Source organism: Salvelinus alpinus, chromosome 22 (assembly GCF_045679555.1).
Source record: "Salvelinus alpinus chromosome 22, SLU_Salpinus.1, whole genome shotgun sequence".
Lineage (NCBI taxonomy): Eukaryota > Metazoa > Chordata > Actinopteri > Salmoniformes > Salmonidae > Salvelinus > Salvelinus alpinus.
Window position 1 is genome coordinate 18426143 of NC_092107.1, and position 25643 is coordinate 18451785.

General features: G+C 43.2%; 1 protein-coding gene and 7 non-coding genes across 8 annotated transcripts; all 8 read left to right on the top strand.

Annotated features, from left to right (window-relative positions):
- Positions 1-3724: 3724 nt before the first annotated feature.
- Positions 3725-11547, top strand: LOC139549171 (proton-coupled zinc antiporter SLC30A1-like). The gene is made up of 5 exons (XM_071359334.1): positions 3725-3999; positions 4853-5461; positions 5606-5986; positions 7455-7911; positions 8017-11547. Exons 2-5 carry the CDS (start codon positions 4858-4860, stop codon positions 8327-8329), a joined length of 1755 nt encoding a protein of 584 aa, XP_071215435.1. The 5' UTR covers positions 3725-3999; positions 4853-4857; the 3' UTR covers positions 8330-11547.
- Positions 11548-12292: 745 nt separating this feature from the next.
- trnastop-uca (transfer RNA opal suppressor (anticodon UCA)) lies at positions 12293-12379 on the top strand. Its single transcript has one exon. It is a non-coding gene; the product is annotated as a tRNA-Sec (tRNA).
- A 1799-nt stretch (positions 12380-14178) lies between these two features.
- On the top strand, positions 14179-14265 carry trnastop-uca (transfer RNA opal suppressor (anticodon UCA)). Its single transcript has one exon. It is a non-coding gene; the product is annotated as a tRNA-Sec (tRNA).
- A 1799-nt stretch (positions 14266-16064) lies between these two features.
- trnastop-uca (transfer RNA opal suppressor (anticodon UCA)) lies at positions 16065-16151 on the top strand. The gene has a single exon. It is a non-coding gene; the product is annotated as a tRNA-Sec (tRNA).
- Positions 16152-17950: 1799 nt separating this feature from the next.
- trnastop-uca (transfer RNA opal suppressor (anticodon UCA)) lies at positions 17951-18037 on the top strand. Its single transcript has one exon. It is a non-coding gene; the product is annotated as a tRNA-Sec (tRNA).
- Positions 18038-19836: 1799 nt separating this feature from the next.
- Positions 19837-19923, top strand: trnastop-uca (transfer RNA opal suppressor (anticodon UCA)). The gene has a single exon. It is a non-coding gene; the product is annotated as a tRNA-Sec (tRNA).
- A 1799-nt stretch (positions 19924-21722) lies between these two features.
- Positions 21723-21809, top strand: trnastop-uca (transfer RNA opal suppressor (anticodon UCA)). Its single transcript has one exon. It is a non-coding gene; the product is annotated as a tRNA-Sec (tRNA).
- Positions 21810-23574: 1765 nt separating this feature from the next.
- On the top strand, positions 23575-23661 carry trnastop-uca (transfer RNA opal suppressor (anticodon UCA)). Its single transcript has one exon. It is a non-coding gene; the product is annotated as a tRNA-Sec (tRNA).
- The last annotated feature ends 1982 nt before the right edge of the window (positions 23662-25643 follow it).

Below are 25643 nucleotides of genomic sequence, written 5' to 3' on the forward strand. Positions count from 1 at the left end.
ATTTTCCCTGTTAGAGTTTCTGTAATGAAAAGTGCTTTACAAATTACATTTATTTGTTATTTACTGTATTTTCCCCAGTTGTTTTGGTGAAAAATTGTGTAGCATTTGTAAGACAGAAACCCAATGGGCAACCTGCACAGTGTCAACCGTGTTTCTCAGCTGTGTTTAGCGCTAGTGTTGTGGTTGACACTCTGCTGTAGTTTTCTGTTCCAGCAGACTGAGCGAAACCGGAGGTGGGACAGAGGAAATGTGCCATAAACATTAACAGGTCAACAATCTGGTGTCTAATTAATAAACCAATGTGGTTGTCTTGGAAAGTTACGGGTCAGCAGTGTTAGCTATTAAACTATTTGGGAGTCAGTGGACAGACCAGACTCGTTGTCTTGTGTGTCCGTTCTGGCTAGTGATTCCCTTTGCCAACCGGACAACATACCCAAACATCACTGTCATAACTGTGATGACATACCCAGTGAGCACAAGATGTCTTTTCAACATCTTATGCTCATAGAGGGAAATTATGCACATCCACAGATGTCCCATAGCCTTCCCAGCAACTGTTGATTCTATGTAGAGTAATATACTGTATAGGCTGATAGATGAACACACACTCCACGTTTGTTGTTGATGTTATGTCTTGTAATATTATGCGAGTTGTCAATCAATCAACCACTGGAGAGCGATTCGGTGTGCATTTTGCAAAGATTGGTTTGAGTGTGCCTGTGATGCTGAAAGAGCAGCTGTAACCTGAGAATGTATATGAGGAAAAACCTTACTAATTATCTGCTACCCTGGCTGACGTCACTCATACCTTTATCCTCGTTCGTCAAAGGATCACAAAATCTGTAGGAACCAGCTATTTAACCTTTTAAAGGAGTGTTATTTTTTTCAAAGGACAGTGGTAAGTGATCAAATGTTTCCCTGGGCTTAGCAGGGCCTGAGGAATGTGCAGGCGTGTTGGTATAAGAGAGAAAGGGACTTTTCCGTGGTGTCAACCCTCATCTAGCCTGTTGGCTCACTGTCCACTGGACTGCACCAAGCTGCTGCACGTAGGCAGGGAGGAGCTGTCAGATGGGGCTCTGGCACCGTAATCTAACAGAGTGCCTTTGGAAAGTATTCACACCCCTTGACTTTTTCCACATTTTGTAACGTTAGTTTTATTCTAAAATTGATTAAATAAGAACATACAATACCCCTTAATGATAAAGTGAAAAAGGGTGTTCAGAATTTTTTGCAAATTTATTCAAATAATAAACATATGCTTTATATAAATATTCAGACCCTTTGCTATGAGATTTGAAATTGAACTCCGCATCCTGTTTGCATTGATCATCCTTGAGATGTTTCTACAACTTGTTTGAAGTCCACCTGTGGTAAATTCAATTGGTTGGACATGATTTGGAAACACACACCCCTGTCTATATAAGGTCCCACAGTTGACAGTGCATGTCAGAGCAAAAACCAAGCCATGAGGTCGAAGGAATTGTCAATAGAGCTCCGAGACAGGATTGTGTTGAGGCACAGATCTTGGGAAGGGTACCAAAAAAATGTCTGCCGCAATGAAGAACACACTGGCTTCCCTCATTCTTAAATGGAAGTTAGGAACTACCAAGACTCTTCCTAGAGCTGGTCTGCCCAGCCAAACTGAGCAATTGGTGCCATGATTACTGTATATATGTGATAACCTTTGTATGCTTGCAATGTGCAATGATAAAAAAGTACTGGGTAAATGGAGATGTACTGCTTTAGTTCTCAGGATGAGAACTGTCTGCATCTGCTGATAGTCACGCAGGTTAAAGGCCGAGATAGTAGAGTGAGAAACCACAGTCTAGAGATGTTCTTCTCATCTTAGATACTTTGTATATAATCCAATGCAACAATATGATTGACAGTAGGTTGTCTACACCAACTAGTATAAGGAGGGTTGTTTCGCCACACAGATCTTTACTATAGACCACTGAGGTATTCTGTATGTGAATCTGTCAGCAATTGCATTTTATTACTTAAAAGTTTTATACCAACGTTCCTGTGTCTGTGTCATCTATCTGGAAGACTGATTGTTGAAGGAAACTTACATCACCCCATGCAAAGGACCACCCAACAGCAGAATCATGCTGTGGGGATGTTTTTCAGCGGCAGGGAGACTAGTCAGGATCGAGGGAAAGATGAACGGAGCAAAGTACAGAGAGATCCTTGATGCTCCAGAGCGCTACGGACCTCAGACTGGGGTGAAGGTTAACCTTCCAACAGGACAACGCCCCTAAGCACACAGCCAAGACAACGCAGGAGTGGCTTCGGGACAAGTCTCTCAATGTCCTTGAGTGACCCAGCCAGAGCCTGGACTTGAACCCGACCGAACATCTCTGGAGAGACTTGAAAATAGCTTTGCAGCGATGCTCCCCTTCCAACCTGACAGAGCTTGAGAGGATCTACAAAGAAGAATAGGAGAAACTCCCCAAATACAGGTGTGCCAAGCTTGTTGCGTCATACCCAAGAAGACTCAAGGCTGTAATCACTGCCAAAAGTGCTTCAACAAAGTACTGAGTAAAGGGTCTGAATACTTATGTCATTTGATATTTCAGTTGTTTTTTATAAATTTGCAAACGTTTTTAAAACCTGTCTTTGCTTAGTCATTATGGGGTATTGTGTGTAGATTAAGGGAGGGAGGGGGGGGGCAATTGAATACATTTTAGAATAAGGCTTTAACGTAACAAAAGGTGGAAAAAGTAAAGGGGTCTGAATACTTTCCGAATGCTCTGTACATGTTTTTTGAAGGTTGTATGCTATTCATACGCTGCTCTTGCTGACCAGTCAATAAATCTTGAGATGGACTCAAGTGTCTATAGTTTGTTCTCTGTCATCACAACCATCAAGACTTAGAACCCTAGCGGAGGGATTCCATTTGGGTGGCCGCAAAATTCCACTCATGTCTTGAAGAGCAAGACGTGGTCTCTCAAGTATGGTTAAGTATGACAATGAGTTTTCATGATAAATATGACATCATTAGGAACTTTCCCCCTGACCTTATGACACATATTTAATCTTATTGATACTGTGTGTATATACTGAACAAAAATATGAAACGCAACATGTAAAGTGCTGGTCCCATGTTTCATGAGCTGAAATAAAAGAGCCCAGAAATTTTCCATGCACACAAAAAGCTTATTTCTCTCAAATTTTGTGCACAAATTTGTTCACATCCCTGTTAGTGAGCATTTCTCCTTTGCCAAGACAATCAATCCACTTGACAGGTTTGGCATATCAAGAAGCTGATTAAACATCATGATCATTACACAGGAGCACCTTGTGCTGCGAACAATAAATTGCCACTCTAAAATGTGCAGTTTTGTCACACAACAAAATGCTGCAATTGGCATGCTGACTACAGAAATGTCCACCGGAGCTGTTGCCAGAGACCAGCCACCTGGACAGCTGATGAAACTGAAGAGTATTTCTGTGGGCCTGGCTCCCAAGTGGGTGTGCCTATGTCCTCCCAGGCCCACACATGGCTGCGCCCCTGACCAGTCATGGGAAATCCATAGATTAGGCCCTAATCAATTTATTTACATTTACTGATTTCCTTATATGAACTGTAACTGAATAAAATCGTTAAAATGTTTGCATGTTACGTTTATATTTTTGTTCAGTATAGTATAATCTTTGCTCAGGTTTAAATTATTTTCACTCAGCATCACCTTTTCTTGAGGTGTGGTCAGTAAAGGGTTATTAAATGGGTGGGTGGCCTTTCCTCTTGACCCCCACAAGGGAATGGGACAGCGGACTGCGGATAAATGAGGAGGATGATGAGAGCGAATCACCTCACATGACAGCGATTATAACCTGGGAGTTTGGTGGGCGTGGGAGAGAAAGAGAAAGAGAGAGAATAACGGAGCACAGAACACATGAAGAAATGTCTTAATTCGGCGCGCAAATGTGCATGTATTATCTCACCGCCATTTACCGGGTGATTATTTGACGCGTGTGATCTACCGTTCATCAAAGGTAAAGAAACTCTAAAACAATAATATATTAATTCCTACCATTAAAAAGTGATAGTAACAACCATTTGCCAGGGATTTTTTTTTTCGTCAGACTAGCCTACATTTAAGTGCTCTGAATTTAGAGCATATTGACACTGATTTTTCATGTATTTCATGTGGAAAATTCATATGGTAGTGTGTGTGCACGCGTGCCAAGCAGGTTATTCATGCTGTGAAACATGAATTCCTATGTGACTTTTTAGGATCAGCTAGGCTAGAGTGTTAGTGAGTTTGGTTGGGACCATTGCAAGGTAACACATTCCACTGAACAAGAGACATGCTAGAGACATGCTAAAGCTCCTTTGATACATTTCAAATCAAATTTGTCCATTCATGGCACTGGGCAGACAGGCTAATACTAAAGGTTAAAGAAGGTGCCTGGTTTGTTTGTTTCTATCAGTGCAGTCTTAGAAAAAAGGTGCTATCTAGAACCTAAAAGGGTTGTCCCCATAGGAGAATTGGAGAACCCTTTTGGTTCCAGGTAGAACACCTTTTGGTTCAAGGTAGAATGCTTTTGGGTTCCATGTAGAACCCTTTTCACAGAGAGTTCTACATGGAGGCCAAAAGGGTTCAACCTGGAACCACAAAAGGGATCTCCTATGGGGACAGCCGAAGAACCCTTTTGGAACCCTTTTTGTTAAAGAGTGTATGTTGTACTTTGGGTAACCAAATAACCTTTTCAGCAGTGGTCATTGATAGAAAGTCCTGGCTTTTACAGACCTTTGTCATTTTTACATTAACTTGCATCTGATGGGCTGCTACATCAATATCGAGCATGAAATTAGACTTTTTCGTGTGCCTGTATCCTCTGACAGGTGAGATGGCGAGCAGGTCGGGGCTCCCCCATGACAGTTCCCTGCACAGATGCATGCTGGTCCTGACCTTCCTGCTCCTACTGTGTGAGATCGTTGTCAGCCGCCTCTGTAACTCCCTCATCACCATGGTGGATGTCTTCCACACCCTCTTCATCCTCATGCACATGGCTCTTCCTCAACCCACCCTGGGCAGAGGTTCCCCGAAACCCTCACCTGCCTCCCCTCTCTCCAACACCTCCACCCCCACTCAGTCACCTGTCAAATCTCCCCCATATTCCCCAGCCACCTCCTGTGTGTTCCCCAGACCCCTCAACCCTGTGGCCTCCCTTTGTGGCCTGTCCTACAGTGGGGCGAGGGTCCAGCCCCTGGGGGCTCTGATCTCCGCTCTTCTGCTGGCTGCCTTGTGTGTCTCTGTCTCTCTAGAGATCCTCAGCCACACCCTGCAGCCCCACCCTATACAGCGCCCTCTTTTGGCCACGGTGATGGGGGCTGTCAGTGTGCTCTACAACCTCCTGGTGCTGGGGCTCAGCTGGGGCAGCTTGCCAGAGACCAAGACTAGAGCTGCCTGGGAGGGGGAGGAGAGCTCTGTCCTTGGTGTGAATGGAAAAGGTGCAGTGCATTCTTTGCTTTTAATATTAATGTCTGTGTGGGAGGGAGGGAATTGTGTACACGTTCTGCATTATTATAGTAGGTTCAGTAGAATATAAGCAATGGACGTCTGTTTGTTTTTTCATTCTTTCCAACACACCACAGTCAAGGCCAAGGTCCAGACCAAAGACAGCAATGCAGTGGGGGGAGAGAATGACCTCAGTAACCTCCCTACATCTCTAGATGGCGCCTTCCAAGATGGAACACTTGTACTCTGTAACCCTGGGACCTCCAGTGTCCTGAACCCTGACAGTGACTCTCAGCACCCAACCCAGACATCCCCACTCCATACCGTGGCCCCTCAGGGTCCCCTTTCAGACCACTGCCATGGAGCACACACACTCCCTGCAGACTCGCACACGCTCCCTGCAGACTGCAGAACTTCAGAGACACTGAGCAGCTTCCCACATCCAGAGGCCAGTGTCTGTCATCCAAAGGAACCCCACTCTGAAGTGTCTAAGTATAGTGCCTGCATGGGACACAGAGGTGAGAAATGGTATCTTCCTGTCTTTGGCCTTGGCAGTATATTTTAGTATTTGGTAGATGAGTAATTTCTATGCTTGGGGACTATGTTGCATTTTGTGGTTTTATCTGTCCTAGTCTGGAATTTAAACAAATCAAAAGGAGGACTAGGGAGTCGAGACATGGTCAAAGACTATCCAGTTCTTTTTTGGGGTGGGGGGGCTACACCCCATCCCCTGATTGGAGTAAACTATCAGACAACAATACTTGTACTGCTACATACAGCTATTTTCACTCATGCACAGTACATGTAGTTAAATAATTATACATACCTGTATATCCCTAATTTCCTTTTTCTGCAAATGCTGGATTTACACTCACATCAGCCAATCCACCATTCATTCTGATTTGAACTCCAACCCTCCGATGTCCACAGATTAACCCATCTTCCCCAGTATAATACCATTTTGTATTGCAAAAGGAAATAGCATCTCCCCATTTTACTGTGATGTCTTACGAGGGTCTTGAACCTCCCTATTTTTAAAATGTTTACCGATATTTCCCTATAAAATAAATACTTTACCCAAGACTATAATGATATTTCCCATTGACTGATCATGATTTTTCAGATCCCCCCCCCCCAACAATATTTTGCAGGTCCATCTGAACCCTGATATTATGGCATAACCATCACAGAAGTGAGCCACCGATGGACAGTACTAGAAAATATGCCCTATTTACTCTGTTTCCTCACGGCTGCCCCGGTCAGACTGTTCAATGCCCTATATATTGAGCATTCTTTTTTATAGCAAGTATTTTATATAATAGTTTAAATTGAAACGAGCGGATTGATGTGTCAATTGTTGTTTTATATATCAGTTCATAGACCCGATGCCAAGGTATTGGGACATCAAAGACCTGTTCCGAACTGACTTTTTGACTTTAAAGACATGCTCCAGAACTTTGGCAACTACTTTTTTTTTGTAGTGGGCTGGAAGTGTCAATGTGTACTTCATAAATGCGTAATCTATGATAAAAATTACTTACTTACCTCAATTAGGCACAAAATCACTAGTTTGAAAGCAACTGTTTTTCTGGAACCTGTGCTACGTCATTTCCCCCCATCTGGGCCAGCCCCCCCAGCAATTCGATTTCAACCAATGAGCTTCAGCCTCTTGCTATATGAGTGACAGCTAGCAAGATGCACATGATGCACACACACATTAGCACGACAGAGAGAATAATGACATGGTGCACTTATCTGCACATTTTCGGGGACCACTTTTGGCTCGTTAACACTACTTTCAGAACTACTGGGTAAAAAGTAAACAAAAGTACCGGAGAATCTCTTTAAGTGAAACAGAGGTTTTTTCAATGTTTATACTAATCAAGTTAAGCCATTTCATGGGTGGCAGACAGACTGATTATACATTATTTCAGTTTTGTTCAGTTCTTCCTGCCTTACCCTATTTTTGTCCTGTCTCCTCCTCAGAAAATCAGACAGGCCCCACCACAGCCTCAGCCCTAAAGTCAGAAAGCCCTACAAGCCTCAGGGTCCAACTTCCCGCCTGTCTCCCATCCCTCATCGCCCTCACTCAGGCACTGCTAGGCTCCATCCTGGCACTCACCAACGGACTTACCCTGCTACTCCTGGGCCCAGACTGCATGCATGGCTCTGGGGCCTGTGGCCCCTTCGTCTACCTGGACCCTGGCTTCTCCATGGTGGCTGTGGTGGTGCTGCTGGCCACCGCTCTGCCCCAGGTGTGCCGCTACGGTTGGCTGCTGCTCCAGGCCGTCCCGCCCCAGGTGTGTGTGTCTGATCTGGGCCGGCGGATCGCCAGTGTGCCAGGGGTGCAGGCGGTGCACGACCTCCACGTGTGGCAGCTGACAGAGAGCTGCCTGGTGGCGTCTGTACATGTCCACTGCCACGCTGGGTTCCAGATACACAGGTGTGTGTCTGTTTTTATAGTACAATACAATGCATGTTGATGATGGGGAAATGGTGTTGGATGGACAGTAAATATAGTTAACTCCATGTGCATCTATTCCCACAGGTGTGGTGATCTGTTGTCGGGGGTCACCAAGGTGCTGCAGAGTGTAGGTGTGAGCTGCTGCACCGTACAACCAGAGTTCCTCCTCTCTACTTCCACAGCCAACGGCAACCTGGATAACAACAACACCAACCCCACCATCATCCATAGGGAGATGCCCTCACACCTGGCCTGCAGCCTGGCCTGTGGGAAGGGCTGTGCTGGGAAGATGTGCTGTGCTCCTCTGGAGGAATGGTCTACAGAGCCACTGGCACCCCCTGCTGGGGAAACTGAGGAGGAGCCTCACGTGCTGATCATAGAGAACACCTTTCTTTGAGGGAAGGACCTCTAGGATGTATGTCAGTAGTGTAGAGTGGGCTCCTTGCATCCTTTCCTTCATATGGAACTGATGTGAGAGGACTGAAGTGGAGCAAACCACATTTGGCAATTAAGATGCAGCTTGGGGATTGACTAGAATACATTATAATGAGGTAATTGAGGTAATTTTAGAGAGCTAGATAGCCTAATGTAAGAATTAGGCTCAGGTGAAGAGTAGAAATCCCAGTAGTCATCATGCGTGTGTGTATTTTGGCATGGGGTGGGATAATAAACAGCATTCCTATGGGTACTCAGAAAGGGCCTGTATGTGTACTGTATTATGTATGTAGGCATGTACTACATCGTTATGTTGGGATTGTATTTAATTGTATTAACACGGTGCCATACCAAAGATACAGTAGATTGTAAGCCAAGTCACTCACCTAATTAAGTGTTTATCCAATAATGCCTTTTCAACATACACTACCGTTCAAAAGTTTGGGGTCACTTGTTATTGAAAGAAAAGCAAAAAAGAATGTCCAGTAAAATAACATGAAATTGATCAGAAATACAGTGAAGACATTGTTAATGTTGTAAATGACTATTGTAGCTGGAAACGGCTGATTTTTAATGGAATTTCTACATAGGCGTACAGATGCCCATTATCAGCAACTATCACTCCTGTGTTCCAATGGCACGTTGTGTTAGCTAATTCAAGTTTATAATTTTAAAAGGCTAATTGATCATTAGAAAATTATTTTGCAATCATGTTAGCACAGCTGAAAACTGTTGTTCTGATTAAAGAAGCAATAAAACTGTCCTTTAGACTAGTTGAGTATCTGGAGCATCAGCATTTGTGGGTTCGATTAGAGGCTCAAAATGACCAGAAACAAAGAACTTTCTTCTGAAACTTGTCAGTCTATTCTTGTTCTGAGAAATGAAGGCTATTCCGTGCGAGAAATTGCCAAGAAACTGAAGATCTTGTACAATGCTGTGTACTACTCCCTTCACAGAACAGCACAAACTGGCTCTAACCAGAATAGAAAGAGGAGTGGGAGTGGGAGGCCCCAGTGCACGAGCAAGAGGACGAGTACATTAGAGTGTCTAGTTTGAGAAACAGACACCTCACAAGTCCTCAACTGGCAGCTTCATTAAATAGTACCCGCAAAACACCAGTTACAACGTCAACATTGAAGAGGCGACTTCGGGATGCTGGCGTTCTAGGCAGAGTTGCAAAGAAAAAGCTGTATCTCAGACTGGCCAATAAAAAGAAAAGATTAAGATGTGCAAAATAACACAGACACTGGACAGAGGAACTCTGCCTGGAAGGCCAACATCGCGGAGTCACCTCTTCACTGTTTACGTTGAGAGAGGTGTTTTGCGGGTACTAACATTAACAATGTCTACACTGTATTTCTGATCAATTTGATGTTATTTTAATGGACAAAAAATGTGCTTTTCTTTCAAAAACAAGGACATTTCTAAGTGACCCCAAACTTTTGAACGGTAGTGTATTTTCACTGCCATTATTGCGCATTAATGACAAAGTTGTATGTCTAATCATTCACTTTTTTTGTGTACATTGAATGTGAAAAATATTTAGGGCTGTCAAACAATCACAGTAATTAATGGAGTTAATTGCAAAATAAAGATTTTTACATTTAAAAGGCAGTGCATTGAGGCACAGGCATACTATGCTTTGATTGGAAGGGACGGTAACACGACATGTTCTACAACAGAATTTCCACCGTAAACAACACAACTGTCACTGACATATAGCTATTAATGCTCCCGATGTTTAAGTCGGTCACCTCCCTCTTATCAATGTTCTTGAAGTTTAACACTTGAGCACAGCAGACAAGCACACATGCGCTCTCTCTTTCACACACACAACTTTAAGTACTGTTACAGTTTTTTTTTTTATGCTTTGGAAATGTGATGTGAACATTTGTTTAAGATAGGCGTCCTGTTAACGGGACAGTTGTAAATCATGCGTCACGATCGCAGATTTTAGAAACACCAAATGTCGGTACATATAAGTGTCTGATATCGGCTGAAAGCTTCAATTCTTGTTAATATAACGTCACTATCCAATTTACAGTAGCTATTACTGCGAAATAATGCCATGCTATTGTTTAAGGAGAGCTCCGAACCACAAAACACTTTTTTCACCGCGATAGGTTTGGTAAATTCACCTCTGAAGGTGAAATGTGTACTTAAATTCTGAAATATTGCTCAAAGGGTCATCCAAAGGGTCCCAGAGATAACATGAAGTGTCGTTTTGTTAGATAAAATCCTTTTTCATATTCTAAAAAGGTCCATATAGCATGCACGATCGATTTTGTACTTCCACTCGTTCAATTTGCAAAGAAAGGAATCTGAAAATCTAACCCTAAACCTTGTTTCAATCAGTCAAACCACGTTCGTAATTATTCCTCAGAGATCCTAGAACGTAACCAGACTTCACTATATCATTTGGGGTGTAGTATATCCTATAGGACACCAAATTTGGTCAGAGAGCGACGCCTTCATGGCCCGCCGATGACGCGCCCGTATCTGTCGCAAAATGTAGCTGATAACCTTGTGTGAGCAAGCCTTTTCCTTTTGGACAAAAATCATAACAATATGGAGAGTTATAAAGTTATGAAAACTAGGTGTTTTGCAAATGTTGAACTTCTAATATGGCTACTAATACTGGAAAAGCTACATCAAAGTGCAAGTATACAGATTTGACGATATTCTTGCAGAAAAATGTAATGTGAATGTCTGCTTCACGATTTGCCCAAATGTACCTGGGTGACTTCACACTAAATGTCATGTTTGTTGGCGCATACTTCAACTTTGCACATACACTGCTACCATCGTGTGGACACTATCGGAATTACACCCCAAGTGATGACTCGATGTGGGACCTTTTCTGTTGCATTTCAAAGATGGTGATCTATTGTATTATATTCTGAGTTGAGAAGACAATCAGAAATACTGTTAGAATGTTTTTCAAATTGACTGCCATAGCCCCAAATAAAAAAGTCAACATTGGCTGTTAATTAGGCTGTATAATATTTTTCACATGATTGGGTGAGCAATCATTTTTAGATATCTAAATGGGGTCGTGGGCCAAAAAAGTTTGGGAACCTCTGTCTTAGTATAAATGAATATGTAGACATGATTCTGAAATATCATATGGATTGCATTTTTACAGTCGTGTGTCTATCTTCAACAAATGTGCTGGAATAAAATAATTTAACCAAAGATATTCTGCTTCCTTTGTGCGCAAAACATGATTGAAATGAATGAACCCACAAATAAGAGTCCTGCTCTTCCTACCATAGAGACGCTGATTACATAGCCTCCTGTAATGCATTTTGTCATCATTTCTCTTTATAATGGGCAATTCTACCTTTAGTGTCCTGCCACCATATACAGTAAATAGGTCTAAAAGTGCACTCTTTTGCCTAAGATACCTCACTACAGAGATAATCAGATAAGATAATTAGGTCGGTACTTACATCTGTCCTATTTCACACGGGCTCGTGGTAACGGCTGAAGCGGAATCAGGGGAATGGTATCAAATAAATCAAACACATGGTTTCCATGTATTTGATAACATTCCATTTACTCCGTTCCATGCATTATTATGAGCTGTACTCCCCTCAGCAGCCTCCCGTGCCTTAGACACACTCGGAGAATGGGGTCAGAGCCACAATATAAAAACTCCACCCCTTTTGTTATCAACCAGCCAATGAAATCGTAGCTATTTTGCATTATTTCGAAAAGCCCTCCCTTAACAACATACTTCGTTTAACTTCTGTGTTTCTTTCATTATACAGTCACTAAAATGCATGCGATTTTCATTGTAGGAAAACGTACATTCCTTATACTAAATAATACGGTTGCTTTAACCGCAACATTTTGTCACCGACACTGAAACACGTATGTACACCATCAGGTATATATAGGCACTGCGAACTCTCTTACCAATGCCCGGATGAGCCTCGGTGGTCCGGGGTGCAGGCTTCAAACCTGTAGCTGCTTAGCGGCAGAGTGGTTCAATTCCACCTTTCGGGCGACATTTATCAACTTTCTAATATATGGACTTTGATCCCCAACAATGTTCATATGAATTCGCGGGTATATATACTACGCAGCAAAATAAACGTAATTGTGTTCCTGGAGGTAAATATAGAGTCACAAATTATGGATTGGCCGGCACCACCTCAGCATGGTGGAACCTAACATTGTCCAACACAATGACATCGTTGACCACTTCACATTGACAGGTCTACTGAATTTTATTGTGCGGTGTTGTAGGATCCAAGTAAAGGCCTACGTTCTACCACATTTTAAGAGATAAGTGCACACATCCTCCCACGTTGTCCCGGCACTTGGAGGGTCACCTGTTGGCCGATGAGTTTCTCCCCACAGTGCTGAGTTTTGGCCAGGTTGAACCAGCATCAAGCACCATCACTCTCTAAAAATATATTTTGGTTAGTTATTTTTATAGTACAGTTCCAATATGATATTGTCAAGTAGCATAGCACGTGCATCAAATAGTAACAGTAATACACTATATAGTGCTGTACCTGAACATACTCGGCCCCCAGTTGTTCCACCCCGGTCGTTGTTTCTCTCAAAAGGCACCAGAAAAATGTGTTTTATAGATACCTGGTGCCTCTTCAAAAGGCGGGTAATTGTTGGTGTCAACGTTCTCCTCAATGGGCCAGGGTCATTTCCGACAGCCGTATGTCATTCCTGGCTTTCACCGTTTCAACCACTGCCCACTACTGCTGGTCGGTCAGCGCACGGCCACCACCATGTGGTCTTCTGTCAATTCTGAGGGTAAAACAGAGTATACTGTAAATAGATCATACTGTAAGAATACTGTAACATGTTTTGTGAATTTACATGTGTTAGAATGTCATTTACTGTAATTGTAATAGTAAAGTATTGATATTTAGGCTACGAGTGCCTTTAATTTGTTTTTATATAGTTCTGTCCTTGAGCTTTTTCTTGTCTGTTGATGTTCTGTATTATGTCATTCTGTATTATGTTTCATGTTTTGTGTGGACCCCAGGAGGAGTAGCTGCTGCTTTTGCAACAGCTAACGGGGATCCTAATAAAATACCAACAAACAAAAAGTATAGTGCATATCCTGCAGACTTGCTGGTTTTCTTGGCGAAATGTTCTTGTGATCGAATTGACAGTTGATCTTTTCAGATTGGGGTGAATGTATCTGGCAGCCTCTGCCACGGTAAGGCCGTTGTTTACCACATGGTCAACAACAACGGCCCAGACTTCATTAGACACAACAGTTCCCTGCCGTCTGCCTCCCTCTCTCTGATGTCCACATCTTTGACAGGGCCCATGCCCACCTCTTTGACAGGGCCCATGCCCACCTCTTTGACGGGGCCCATGCCCACCTCTTTGACCTCTTTGACGGGGCCTATGCCCACCTCTCTGACGGACCCCTTGTCCACAAGCTCTTTGATTTCTTCCTCTCCCTTGCTGTCTATCCTGCTGAATCAGGGGAATGGTATCAAATAAATCAAACACATGGTTTCCATGTATTTGATAACATTCCATTTACTCCGTTATAAAAACTCCACCCCTTTTGTTATCAACCAGCCAATGAAATCGTAGCTATTTTGCATTATTTCGAAAAGCCCTCCCTTAACAACATACTTCGTTTAACTTCTGTGTTTCTTTCATTATACAGTCACTAAAATGCATGCGATTTTCATTGTAGGAAAACGTACATTCCTTATACTAAATAATACGGTTGCTTTAACCGCAACATTTTGTCACCGACACTGAAACACGTATGTACACCATCAGGTATATATAGGCACTGCGAACTCTCTTACCAATGCCCGGATGAGCCTCGGTGGTCCGGGGTGCAGGCTTCAAACCTGTAGCTGCTTAGCGGCAGAGTGGTTCAATTCCACCTTTCGGGCGACATTTATCAACTTTCTAATATATGGACTTTGATCCCCAACAATGTTCATATGAATTCGCGGGTATATATACTACGCAGCAAAATAAACGTAATTGTGTTCCTGGAGGTAAATATAGAGTCACAAATTATGGATTGGCCGGCACCACCTCAGCATGGTGGAACCTAACATTGTCCAACACAATGACATCGTTGACCACTTCACATTGACAGGTCTACTGAATTTTATTGTGCGGTGTTGTAGGATCCAAGTAAAGGCCTACGTTCTACCACATTTTAAGAGATAAGTGCACACATCCCCCCACGTTGTCCCGGCACTTGGAGGGTCACCTGTTGGCCGATGAGTTTCTCCCCACAGTGCTGAGTTTTGGCCAGGTTGAACCAGCATCAAGCACCATCACTCTCTAAAAATATATTTTGGTTAGTTATTTTTATAGTACAGTTCCAATATGATATTGTCAAGTAGCATAGCACGTGCATCAAATAGTAACAGTAATACACTATATAGTGCTGTACCTGAACATACTCGGCCCCCAGTTGTTCCACCCCGGTCGTTGTTTCTCTCAAAAGGCACCAGAAAAATGTGTTTTATAGATACCTGGTGCCTCTTCAAAAGGCGGGTAATTGTTGGTGTCAACGTTCTCCTCAATGGGCCAGGGTCATTTCCGACAGCCGTATGTCATTCCTGGCTTTCACCGTTTCAACCACTGCCCACTACTGCTGGTCGGTCAGCGCACGGCCACCACCATGTGGTCTTCTGTCAATTCTGAGGGTAAAACAGAGTATACTGTAAATAGATCATACTGTAAGAATACTGTAACATGTTTTGTGAATTTACATGTGTTAGAATGTCATTTACTGTAATTGTAATAGTAAAGTATTGATATTTAGGCTACGAGTGCCTTTAATTTGTTTTTATATAGTTCTGTCCTTGAGCTTTTTCTTGTCTGTTGATGTTCTGTATTATGTCATTCTGTATTATGTTTCATGTTTTGTGTGGACCCCAGGAGGAGTAGCTGCTGCTTTTGCAACAGCTAACGGGGATCCTAATAAAATACCAACAAACAAAAAGTATAGTGCATATCCTGCAGACTTGCTGGTTTTCTTGGCGAAATGTTCTTGTGATCGAATTGACAGTTGATCTTTTCAGATTGGGGTGAATGTATCTGGCAGCCTCTGCCACGGTAAGGCCGTTGTTTACCACATGGTCAACAACAACGGCCCAGACTTCATTAGACACAACAGTTCCCTGCCGTCTGCCTCCCTCTCTCTGATGTCCACATCTTTGACAGGGCCCATGCCCACCTCTTTGACAGGGCCCATGCCCACCTCTTTGACGGGGCCCATGCCCACCTCTTTGACCTCTTTGACGGGGCCTATGCCCACCTCTCTGACGGACCCCTTGTCCACAAGCTCTTTGATTTCTTCCTCTCCCTTGCTGTCTATCCTGCTGAATCAGGGGAATGGTATCAAATAAATCAAACACATGGTTTCCATGTATTTGATAACATTCCATTTACTCCGTTATAAAAACTCCACCCCTTTTGTTATCAACCAGCCAATGAAATCGTAGCTATTTTGCATTATTTCGAAAAGCCCTCCCTTAACAACATACTTCGTTTAACTTCTGTGTTTCTTTCATTATACAGTCACTAAAATGCATGCGATTTTCATTGTAGGAAAACGTACATTCCTTATACTAAATAATACGGTTGCTTTAACCGCAACATTTTGTCACCGACACTGAAACACGTATGTACACCATCAGGTATATATAGGCACTGCGAACTCTCTTACCAATGCCCGGATGAGCCTCGGTGGTCCGGGGTGCAGGCTTCAAACCTGTAGCTGCTTAGCGGCAGAGTGGTTCAATTCCACCTTTCGGGCGACATTTATCAACTTTCTAATATATGGACTTTGATCCCCAACAATGTTCATATGAATTCGCGGGTATATATACTACGCAGCAAAATAAACGTAATTGTGTTCCTGGAGGTAAATATAGAGTCACAAATTATGGATTGGCCGGCACCACCTCAGCATGGTGGAACCTAACATTGTCCAACACAATGACATCGTTGACCACTTCACATTGACAGGTCTACTGAATTTTATTGTGCGGTGTTGTAGGATCCAAGTAAAGGCCTACGTTCTACCACATTTTAAGAGATAAGTGCACACATCCCCCCACGTTGTCCCGGCACTTGGAGGGTCACCTGTTGGCCGATGAGTTTCTCCCCACAGTGCTGAGTTTTGGCCAGGTTGAACCAGCATCAAGCACCATCACTCTCTAAAAATATATTTTGGTTAGTTATTTTTATAGTACAGTTCCAATATGATATTGTCAAGTAGCATAGCACGTGCATCAAATAGTAACAGTAATACACTATATAGTGCTGTACCTGAACATACTCGGCCCCCAGTTGTTCCACCCCGGTCGTTGTTTCTCTCAAAAGGCACCAGAAAAATGTGTTTTATAGATACCTGGTGCCTCTTCAAAAGGCGGGTAATTGTTGGTGTCAACGTTCTCCTCAATGGGCCAGGGTCATTTCCGACAGCCGTATGTCATTCCTGGCTTTCACCGTTTCAACCACTGCCCACTACTGCTGGTCGGTCAGCGCACGGCCACCACCATGTGGTCTTCTGTCAATTCTGAGGGTAAAACAGAGTATACTGTAAATAGATCATACTGTAAGAATACTGTAACATGTTTTGTGAATTTACATGTGTTAGAATGTCATTTACTGTAATTGTAATAGTAAAGTATTGATATTTAGGCTACGAGTGCCTTTAATTTGTTTTTATATAGTTCTGTCCTTGAGCTTTTTCTTGTCTGTTGATGTTCTGTATTATGTCATTCTGTATTATGTTTCATGTTTTGTGTGGACCCCAGGAGGAGTAGCTGCTGCTTTTGCAACAGCTAACGGGGATCCTAATAAAATACCAACAAACAAAAAGTATAGTGCATATCCTGCAGACTTGCTGGTTTTCTTGGCGAAATGTTCTTGTGATCGAATTGACAGTTGATCTTTTCAGATTGGGGTGAATGTATCTGGCAGCCTCTGCCACGGTAAGGCCGTTGTTTACCACATGGTCAACAACAACGGCCCAGACTTCATTAGACACAACAGTTCCCTGCCGTCTGCCTCCCTCTCTCTGATGTCCACATCTTTGACAGGGCCCATGCCCACCTCTTTGACAGGGCCCATGCCCACCTCTTTGACGGGGCCCATGCCCACCTCTTTGACCTCTTTGACGGGGCCTATGCCCACCTCTCTGACGGACCCCTTGTCCACAAGCTCTTTGATTTCTTCCTCTCCCTTGCTGTCTATCCTGCTGAATCAGGGGAATGGTATCAAATAAATCAAACACATGGTTTCCATGTATTTGATAACATTCCATTTACTCCGTTATAAAAACTCCACCCCTTTTGTTATCAACCAGCCAATGAAATCGTAGCTATTTTGCATTATTTCGAAAAGCCCTCCCTTAACAACATACTTCGTTTAACTTCTGTGTTTCTTTCATTATACAGTCACTAAAATGCATGCGATTTTCATTGTAGGAAAACGTACATTCCTTATACTAAATAATACGGTTGCTTTAACCGCAACATTTTGTCACCGACACTGAAACACGTATGTACACCATCAGGTATATATAGGCACTGCGAACTCTCTTACCAATGCCCGGATGAGCCTCGGTGGTCCGGGGTGCAGGCTTCAAACCTGTAGCTGCTTAGCGGCAGAGTGGTTCAATTCCACCTTTCGGGCGACATTTATCAACTTTCTAATATATGGACTTTGATCCCCAACAATGTTCATATGAATTCGCGGGTATATATACTACGCAGCAAAATAAACGTAATTGTGTTCCTGGAGGTAAATATAGAGTCACAAATTATGGATTGGCCGGCACCACCTCAGCATGGTGGAACCTAACATTGTCCAACACAATGACATCGTTGACCACTTCACATTGACAGGTCTACTGAATTTTATTGTGCGGTGTTGTAGGATCCAAGTAAAGGCCTACGTTCTACCACATTTTAAGAGATAAGTGCACACATCCCCCCACGTTGTCCCGGCACTTGGAGGGTCACCTGTTGGCCGATGAGTTTCTCCCCACAGTGCTGAGTTTTGGCCAGGTTGAACCAGCATCAAGCACCATCACTCTCTAAAAATATATTTTGGTTAGTTATTTTTATAGTACAGTTCCAATATGATATTGTCAAGTAGCATAGCACGTGCATCAAATAGTAACAGTAATACACTATATAGTGCTGTACCTGAACATACTCGGCCCCCAGTTGTTCCACCCCGGTCGTTGTTTCTCTCAAAAGGCACCAGAAAAATGTGTTTTATAGATACCTGGTGCCTCTTCAAAAGGCGGGTAATTGTTGGTGTCAACGTTCTCCTCAATGGGCCAGGGTCATTTCCGACAGCCGTATGTCATTCCTGGCTTTCACCGTTTCAACCACTGCCCACTACTGCTGGTCGGTCAGCGCACGGCCACCACCATGTGGTCTTCTGTCAATTCTGAGGGTAAAACAGAGTATACTGTAAATAGATCATACTGTAAGAATACTGTAACATGTTTTGTGAATTTACATGTGTTAGAATGTCATTTACTGTAATTGTAATAGTAAAGTATTGATATTTAGGCTACGAGTGCCTTTAACTTGTTTTTATATAGTTCTGTCCTTGAGCTTTTTCTTGTCTGTTGATGTTCTGTATTATGTCATTCTGTATTATGTTTCATGTTTTGTGTGGACCCCAGGAGGAGTAGCTGCTGCTTTTGCAACAGCTAACGGGGATCCTAATAAAATACCAACAAACAAAAAGTATAGTGCATATCCTGCAGACTTGCTGGTTTTCTTGGCGAAATGTTCTTGTGATCGAATTGACAGTTGATCTTTTCAGATTGGGGTGAATGTATCTGGCAGCCTCTGCCACGGTAAGGCCGTTGTTTACCACATGGTCAACAACAACGGCCCAGACTTCATTAGACACAACAGTTCCCTGCCGTCTGCCTCCCTCTCTCTGATGTCCACATCTTTGACAGGGCCCATGCCCACCTCTTTGACAGGGCCCATGCCCACCTCTTTGACGGGGCCCATGCCCACCTCTTTGACCTCTTTGACGGGGCCTATGCCCACCTCTCTGACGGACCCCTTGTCCACAAGCTCTTTGATTTCTTCCTCTCCCTTGCTGTCTATCCTGCTGAATCAGGGGAATGGTATCAAATAAATCAAACACATGGTTTCCATGTATTTGATAACATTCCATTTACTCCGTTATAAAAACTCCACCCCTTTTGTTATCAACCAGCCAATGAAATCGTAGCTATTTTGCATTATTTCGAAAAGCCCTCCCTTAACAACATACTTCGTTTAACTTCTGTGTTTCTTTCATTATACAGTCACTAAAATGCATGCGATTTTCATTGTAGGAAAACGTACATTCCTTATACTAAATAATACGGTTGCTTTAACCGCAACATTTTGTCACCGACACTGAAACACGTATGTACACCATCAGGTATATATAGGCACTGCGAACTCTCTTACCAATGCCCGGATGAGCCTCGGTGGTCCGGGGTGCAGGCTTCAAACCTGTAGCTGCTTAGCGGCAGAGTGGTTCAATTCCACCTTTCGGGCGACATTTATCAACTTTCTAATATATGGACTTTGATCCCCAACAATGTTCATATGAATTCGCGGGTATATATACTACGCAGCAAAATAAACGTAATTGTGTTCCTGGAGGTAAATATAGAGTCACAAATTATGGATTGGCCGGCACCACCTCAGCATGGTGGAACCTAACATTGTCCAACACAATGACATCGTTGACCACTTCACATTGACAGGTCTACTGAATTTTATTGTGCGGTGTTGTAGGATCCAAGTAAAGGCCTACGTTCTACCACATTTTAAGAGATAAGTGCACACATCCCCCCACGTTGTCCCGGCACTTGGAGGGTCACCTGTTGGCCGATGAGTTTCTCCCCACAGTGCTGAGTTTTGGCCAGGTTGAACCAGCATCAAGCACCATCACTCTCTAAAAATATATTTTGGTTAGTTATTTTTATAGTACAGTTCCAATATGATATTGTCAAGTAGCATAGCACGTGCATCAAATAGTAACAGTAATACACTATATAGTGCTGTACCTGAACATACTCGGCCCCCAGTTGTTCCACCCCGGTCGTTGTTTCTCTCAAAAGGCACCAGAAAAATGTGTTTTATAGATACCTGGTGCCTCTTCAAAAGGCGGGTAATTGTTGGTGTCAACGTTCTCCTCAATGGGCCAGGGTCATTTCCGACAGCCGTATGTCATTCCTGGCTTTCACCGTTTCAACCACTGCCCACTACTGCTGGTCGGTCAGCGCACGGCCACCACCATGTGGTCTTCTGTCAATTCTGAGGGTAAAACAGAGTATACTGTAAATAGATCATACTGTAAGAATACTGTAACATGTTTTGTGAATTTACATGTGTTAGAATGTCATTTACTGTAATTGTAATAGTAAAGTATTGATATTTAGGCTACGAGTGCCTTTAATTTGTTTTTATATAGTTCTGTCCTTGAGCTTTTTCTTGTCTGTTGATGTTCTGTATTATGTCATTCTGTATTATGTTTCATGTTTTGTGTGGACCCCAGGAGGAGTAGCTGCTGCTTTTGCAACAGCTAACGGGGATCCTAATAAAATACCAACAAACAAAAAGTATAGTGCATATCCTGCAGACTTGCTGGTTTTCTTGGCGAAATGTTCTTGTGATCGAATTGACAGTTGATCTTTTCAGATTGGGGTGAATGTATCTGGCAGCCTCTGCCACGGTAAGGCCGTTGTTTACCACATGGTCAACAACAACGGCCCAGACTTCATTAGACACAACAGTTCCCTGCCGTCTGCCTCCCTCTCTCTGATGTCCACATCTTTGACAGGGCCCATGCCCACCTCTTTGACAGGGCCCATGCCCACCTCTTTGACGGGGCCCATGCCCACCTCTTTGACCTCTTTGACGGGGCCTATGCCCACCTCTCTGACGGACCCCTTGTCCACAAGCTCTTTGATTTCTTCCTCTCCCTTGCTGTCTATCCTGCTGAATCAGGGGAATGGTATCAAATAAATCAAACACATGGTTTCCATGTATTTGATAACATTCCATTTACTCCGTTATAAAAACTCCACCCCTTTTGTTATCAACCAGCCAATGAAATCGTAGCTATTTTGCATTATTTCGAAAAGCCCTCCCTTAACAACATACTTCGTTTAACTTCTGTGTTTCTTTCATTATACAGTCACTAAAATGCATGCGATTTTCATTGTAGGAAAACGTACATTCCTTATACTAAATAATACGGTTGCTTTAACCGCAACATTTTGTCACCGACACTGAAACACGTATGTACACCATCAGGTATATATAGGCACTGCGAACTCTCTTACCAATGCCCGGATGAGCCTCGGTGGTCCGGGGTGCAGGCTTCAAACCTGTAGCTGCTTAGCGGCAGAGTGGTTCAATTCCACCTTTCGGGCGACATTTATCAACTTTCTAATATATGGACTTTGATCCCCAACAATGTTCATATGAATTCGCGGGTATATATACTACGCAGCAAAATAAACGTAATTGTGTTCCTGGAGGTAAATATAGAGTCACAAATTATGGATTGGCCGGCACCACCTCAGCATGGTGGAACCTAACATTGTCCAACACAATGACATCGTTGACCACTTCACATTGACAGGTCTACTGAATTTTATTGTGCGGTGTTGTAGGATCCAAGTAAAGGCCTACGTTCTACCACATTTTAAGAGATAAGTGCACACATCCCCCCACGTTGTCCCGGCACTTGGAGGGTCACCTGTTGGCCGATGAGTTTCTCCCCACAGTGCTGAGTTTTGGCCAGGTTGAACCAGCATCAAGCACCATCACTCTCTAAAAATATATTTTGGTTAGTTATTTTTATAGTACAGTTCCAATATGATATTGTCAAGTAGCATAGCACGTGCATCAAATAGTAACAGTAATACACTATATAGTGCTGTACCTGAACATACTCGGCCCCCAGTTGTTCCACCCCGGTCGTTGTTTCTCTCAAAAGGCACCAGAAAAATGTGTTTTATAGATACCTGGTGCCTCTTCAAAAGGCGGGTAATTGTTGGTGTCAACGTTCTCCTCAATGGGCCAGGGTCATTTCCGACAGCCGTATGTCATTCCTGGCTTTCACCGTTTCAACCACTGCCCACTACTGCTGGTCGGTCAGCGCACGGCCACCACCATGTGGTCTTCTGTCAATTCTGAGGGTAAAACAGAGTATACTGTAAATAGATCATACTGTAAGAATACTGTAACATGTTTTGTGAATTTACATGTGTTAGAATGTCATTTACTGTAATTGTAATAGTAAAGTATTGATATTTAGGCTACGAGTGCCTTTAATTTGTTTTTATATAGTTCTGTCCTTGAGCTTTTTCTTGTCTGTTGATGTTCTGTATTATGTCATTCTGTATTATGTTTCATGTTTTGTGTGGACCCCAGGAGGAGTAGCTGCTGCTTTTGCAACAGCTAACGGGGATCCTAATAAAATACCAACAAACAAAAAGTATAGTGCATATCCTGCAGACTTGCTGGTTTTCTTGGCGAAATGTTCTTGTGATCGAATTGACAGTTGATCTTTTCAGATTGGGGTGAATGTATCTGGCAGCCTCTGCCACGGTAAGGCCGTTGTTTACCACATGGTCAACAACAACGGCCCAGACTTCATTAGACACAACAGTTCCCTGCCGTCTGCCTCCCTCTCTCTGATGTCCACATCTTTGACAGGGCCCATGCCCACCTCTTTGACAGGGCCCATGCCCACCTCTTTGACGGGCCTATGCCCACCTCTCTGACGGACCCCTTGTCCACAAGCTCTTTGATTTCTTCCTCTCCCTTGCTGTCTATCCTGCTGAATCAGGGGAATGGTATCAAATAAATCAAACACATGGTTTCCATGTATTTGATAACATTCCATTTACTCCGTTATAAAAACTCCACCCCTTTTGTTATCAACCAGCCAATGAAATCGTAGCTATTTTGCATTATTTCGAAAAGCCCTCCCTTAACAACATACTTCGTTTAACTTCTGTGTTTCTTTCATTATACAGTCACTAAAATGCATGCGATTTTCATTGTAGGAAAACGTACATTCCTTATACTAAATAATACGGTTGCTTTAACCGCAACATTTTGTCACCGACACTGAAACACTTATGTACACCATCAGGTATATATAGGCACTGCGAATTGTCTTACCAAATCCCGGATGAGCCTCGGTGGTCCGGGGTGCAGGCTTCAAACCTGTAGCTGCTTAGCGGCAGAGTGGTTCAATTCCACCTTTCGGGCGACATTTATCAACTTTCTAATATATGGACTTTGATCCCCAACAATGTTCATATGAATTCGCGGGTATATATACTACGCAGCAAAATAAACGTAATTGTGTTCCTGGAGGTAAATATAGAGTCACAAATTATGGATTGGCCGGCACCACCTCAGCATGGTGGAACCTAACATTGTCCAACACAATGACATCGTTGACCACTTCACATTGACAGGTCTACTGAATTTTATTGTGCGGTGTTGTAGGATCCAAGTAAAGGCCTACGTTCTACCACATTTTAAGAGATAAGTGCACACATCCCCCCACGTTGTCCCGGCACTTGGAGGGTCACCTGTTGGCCGATGAGTTTCTCCCCACAGTGCTGAGTTTTGGCCAGGTTGAACCAGCATCAAGCACCATCACTCTCTAAAAATATATTTTGGTTAGTTATTTTTATAGTACAGTTCCAATATGATATTGTCAAGTAGCATAGCACGTGCATCAAATAGTAACAGTAATACACTATATAGTGCTGTACCTGAACATACTCGGCCCCCAGTTGTTCCACCCCGGTCGTTGTTTCTCTCAAAAGGCACCAGAAAAATGTGTTTTATAGATACCTGGTGCCTCTTCAAAAGGCGGGTAATTGTTGGTGTCAACGTTCTCCTCAATGGGCCAGGGTCATTTCCGACAGCCGTATGTCATTCCTGGCTTTCACCGTTTCAACCACTGCCCACTACTGCTGGTCGGTCAGCGCACGGCCACCACCATGTGGTCTTCTGTCAATTCTGAGGGTAAAACAGAGTATACTGTAAATAGATCATACTGTAAGAATACTGTAACATGTTTTGTGAATTTACATGTGTTAGAATGTCATTTACTGTAATTGTAATAGTAAAGTATTGATATTTAGGCTACGAGTGCCTTTAATTTGTTTTTATATAGTTCTGTCCTTGAGCTTTTTCTTGTCTGTTGATGTTCTGTATTATGTCATTCTGTATTATGTTTCATGTTTTGTGTGGACCCCAGGAGGAGTAGCTGCTGCTTTTGCAACAGCTAACGGGGATCCTAATAAAATACCAACAAACAAAAAGTATAGTGCATATCCTGCAGACTTGCTGGTTTTCTTGGCGAAATGTTCTTGTGATCGAATTGACAGTTGATCTTTTCAGATTGGGGTGAATGTATCTGGCAGCCTCTGCCACGGTAAGGCCGTTGTTTACCACATGGTCAACAACAACGGCCCAGACTTCATTAGACACAACAGTTCCCTGCCGTCTGCCTCCCTCTCTCTGATGTCCACATCTTTGACAGGGCCCATGCCCACCTCTTTGACAGGGCCCATGCCCACCTCTTTGACGGGGCCCATGCCCACCTCTTTGACGGGACCCATGCCCACCTCTATGACCTCTTTGACGGGTCCCATGCCCACCTCTTTGACCTCTTTGACGGGGCCCATGCCCAGCTCCTTGACCTCTGTGATGGGACCCATGCCCACCTCTTTGACCTCTTTGACGGGGCGCATGCCCACCTCTTTGACCTCTTTGTTGGGGCCTATGCCCACCTCTTTGACCTCTTTGACGGGGCCCATGCCCACCTCTTTGACCTCTTTGACGGGGCCTATGCCCACCTCTCTGACGGACCCCTTGTCCACAAGCTCTTTGATTTCTTCCTCTCCCTTGCTGTCTATCCTGCTGAATCAGGGGAATGGTATCAAATAAATCAAACACATGGTTTCCATGTATTTGATAACATTCCATTTACTCCGTTATAAAAACTCCACCCCTTTTGTTATCAACCAGCCAATGAAATCGTAGCTATTTTGCATTATTTCGAAAAGCCCTCCCTTAACAACATACTTCGTTTAACTTCTGTGTTTCTTTCATTATACAGTCACTAAAATGCATGCGATTTTCATTGTAGGAAAACGTACATTCCTTATACTAAATAATACGGTTGCTTTAACCGCAACATTTTGTCACCGACACTGAAACACTTATGTACAC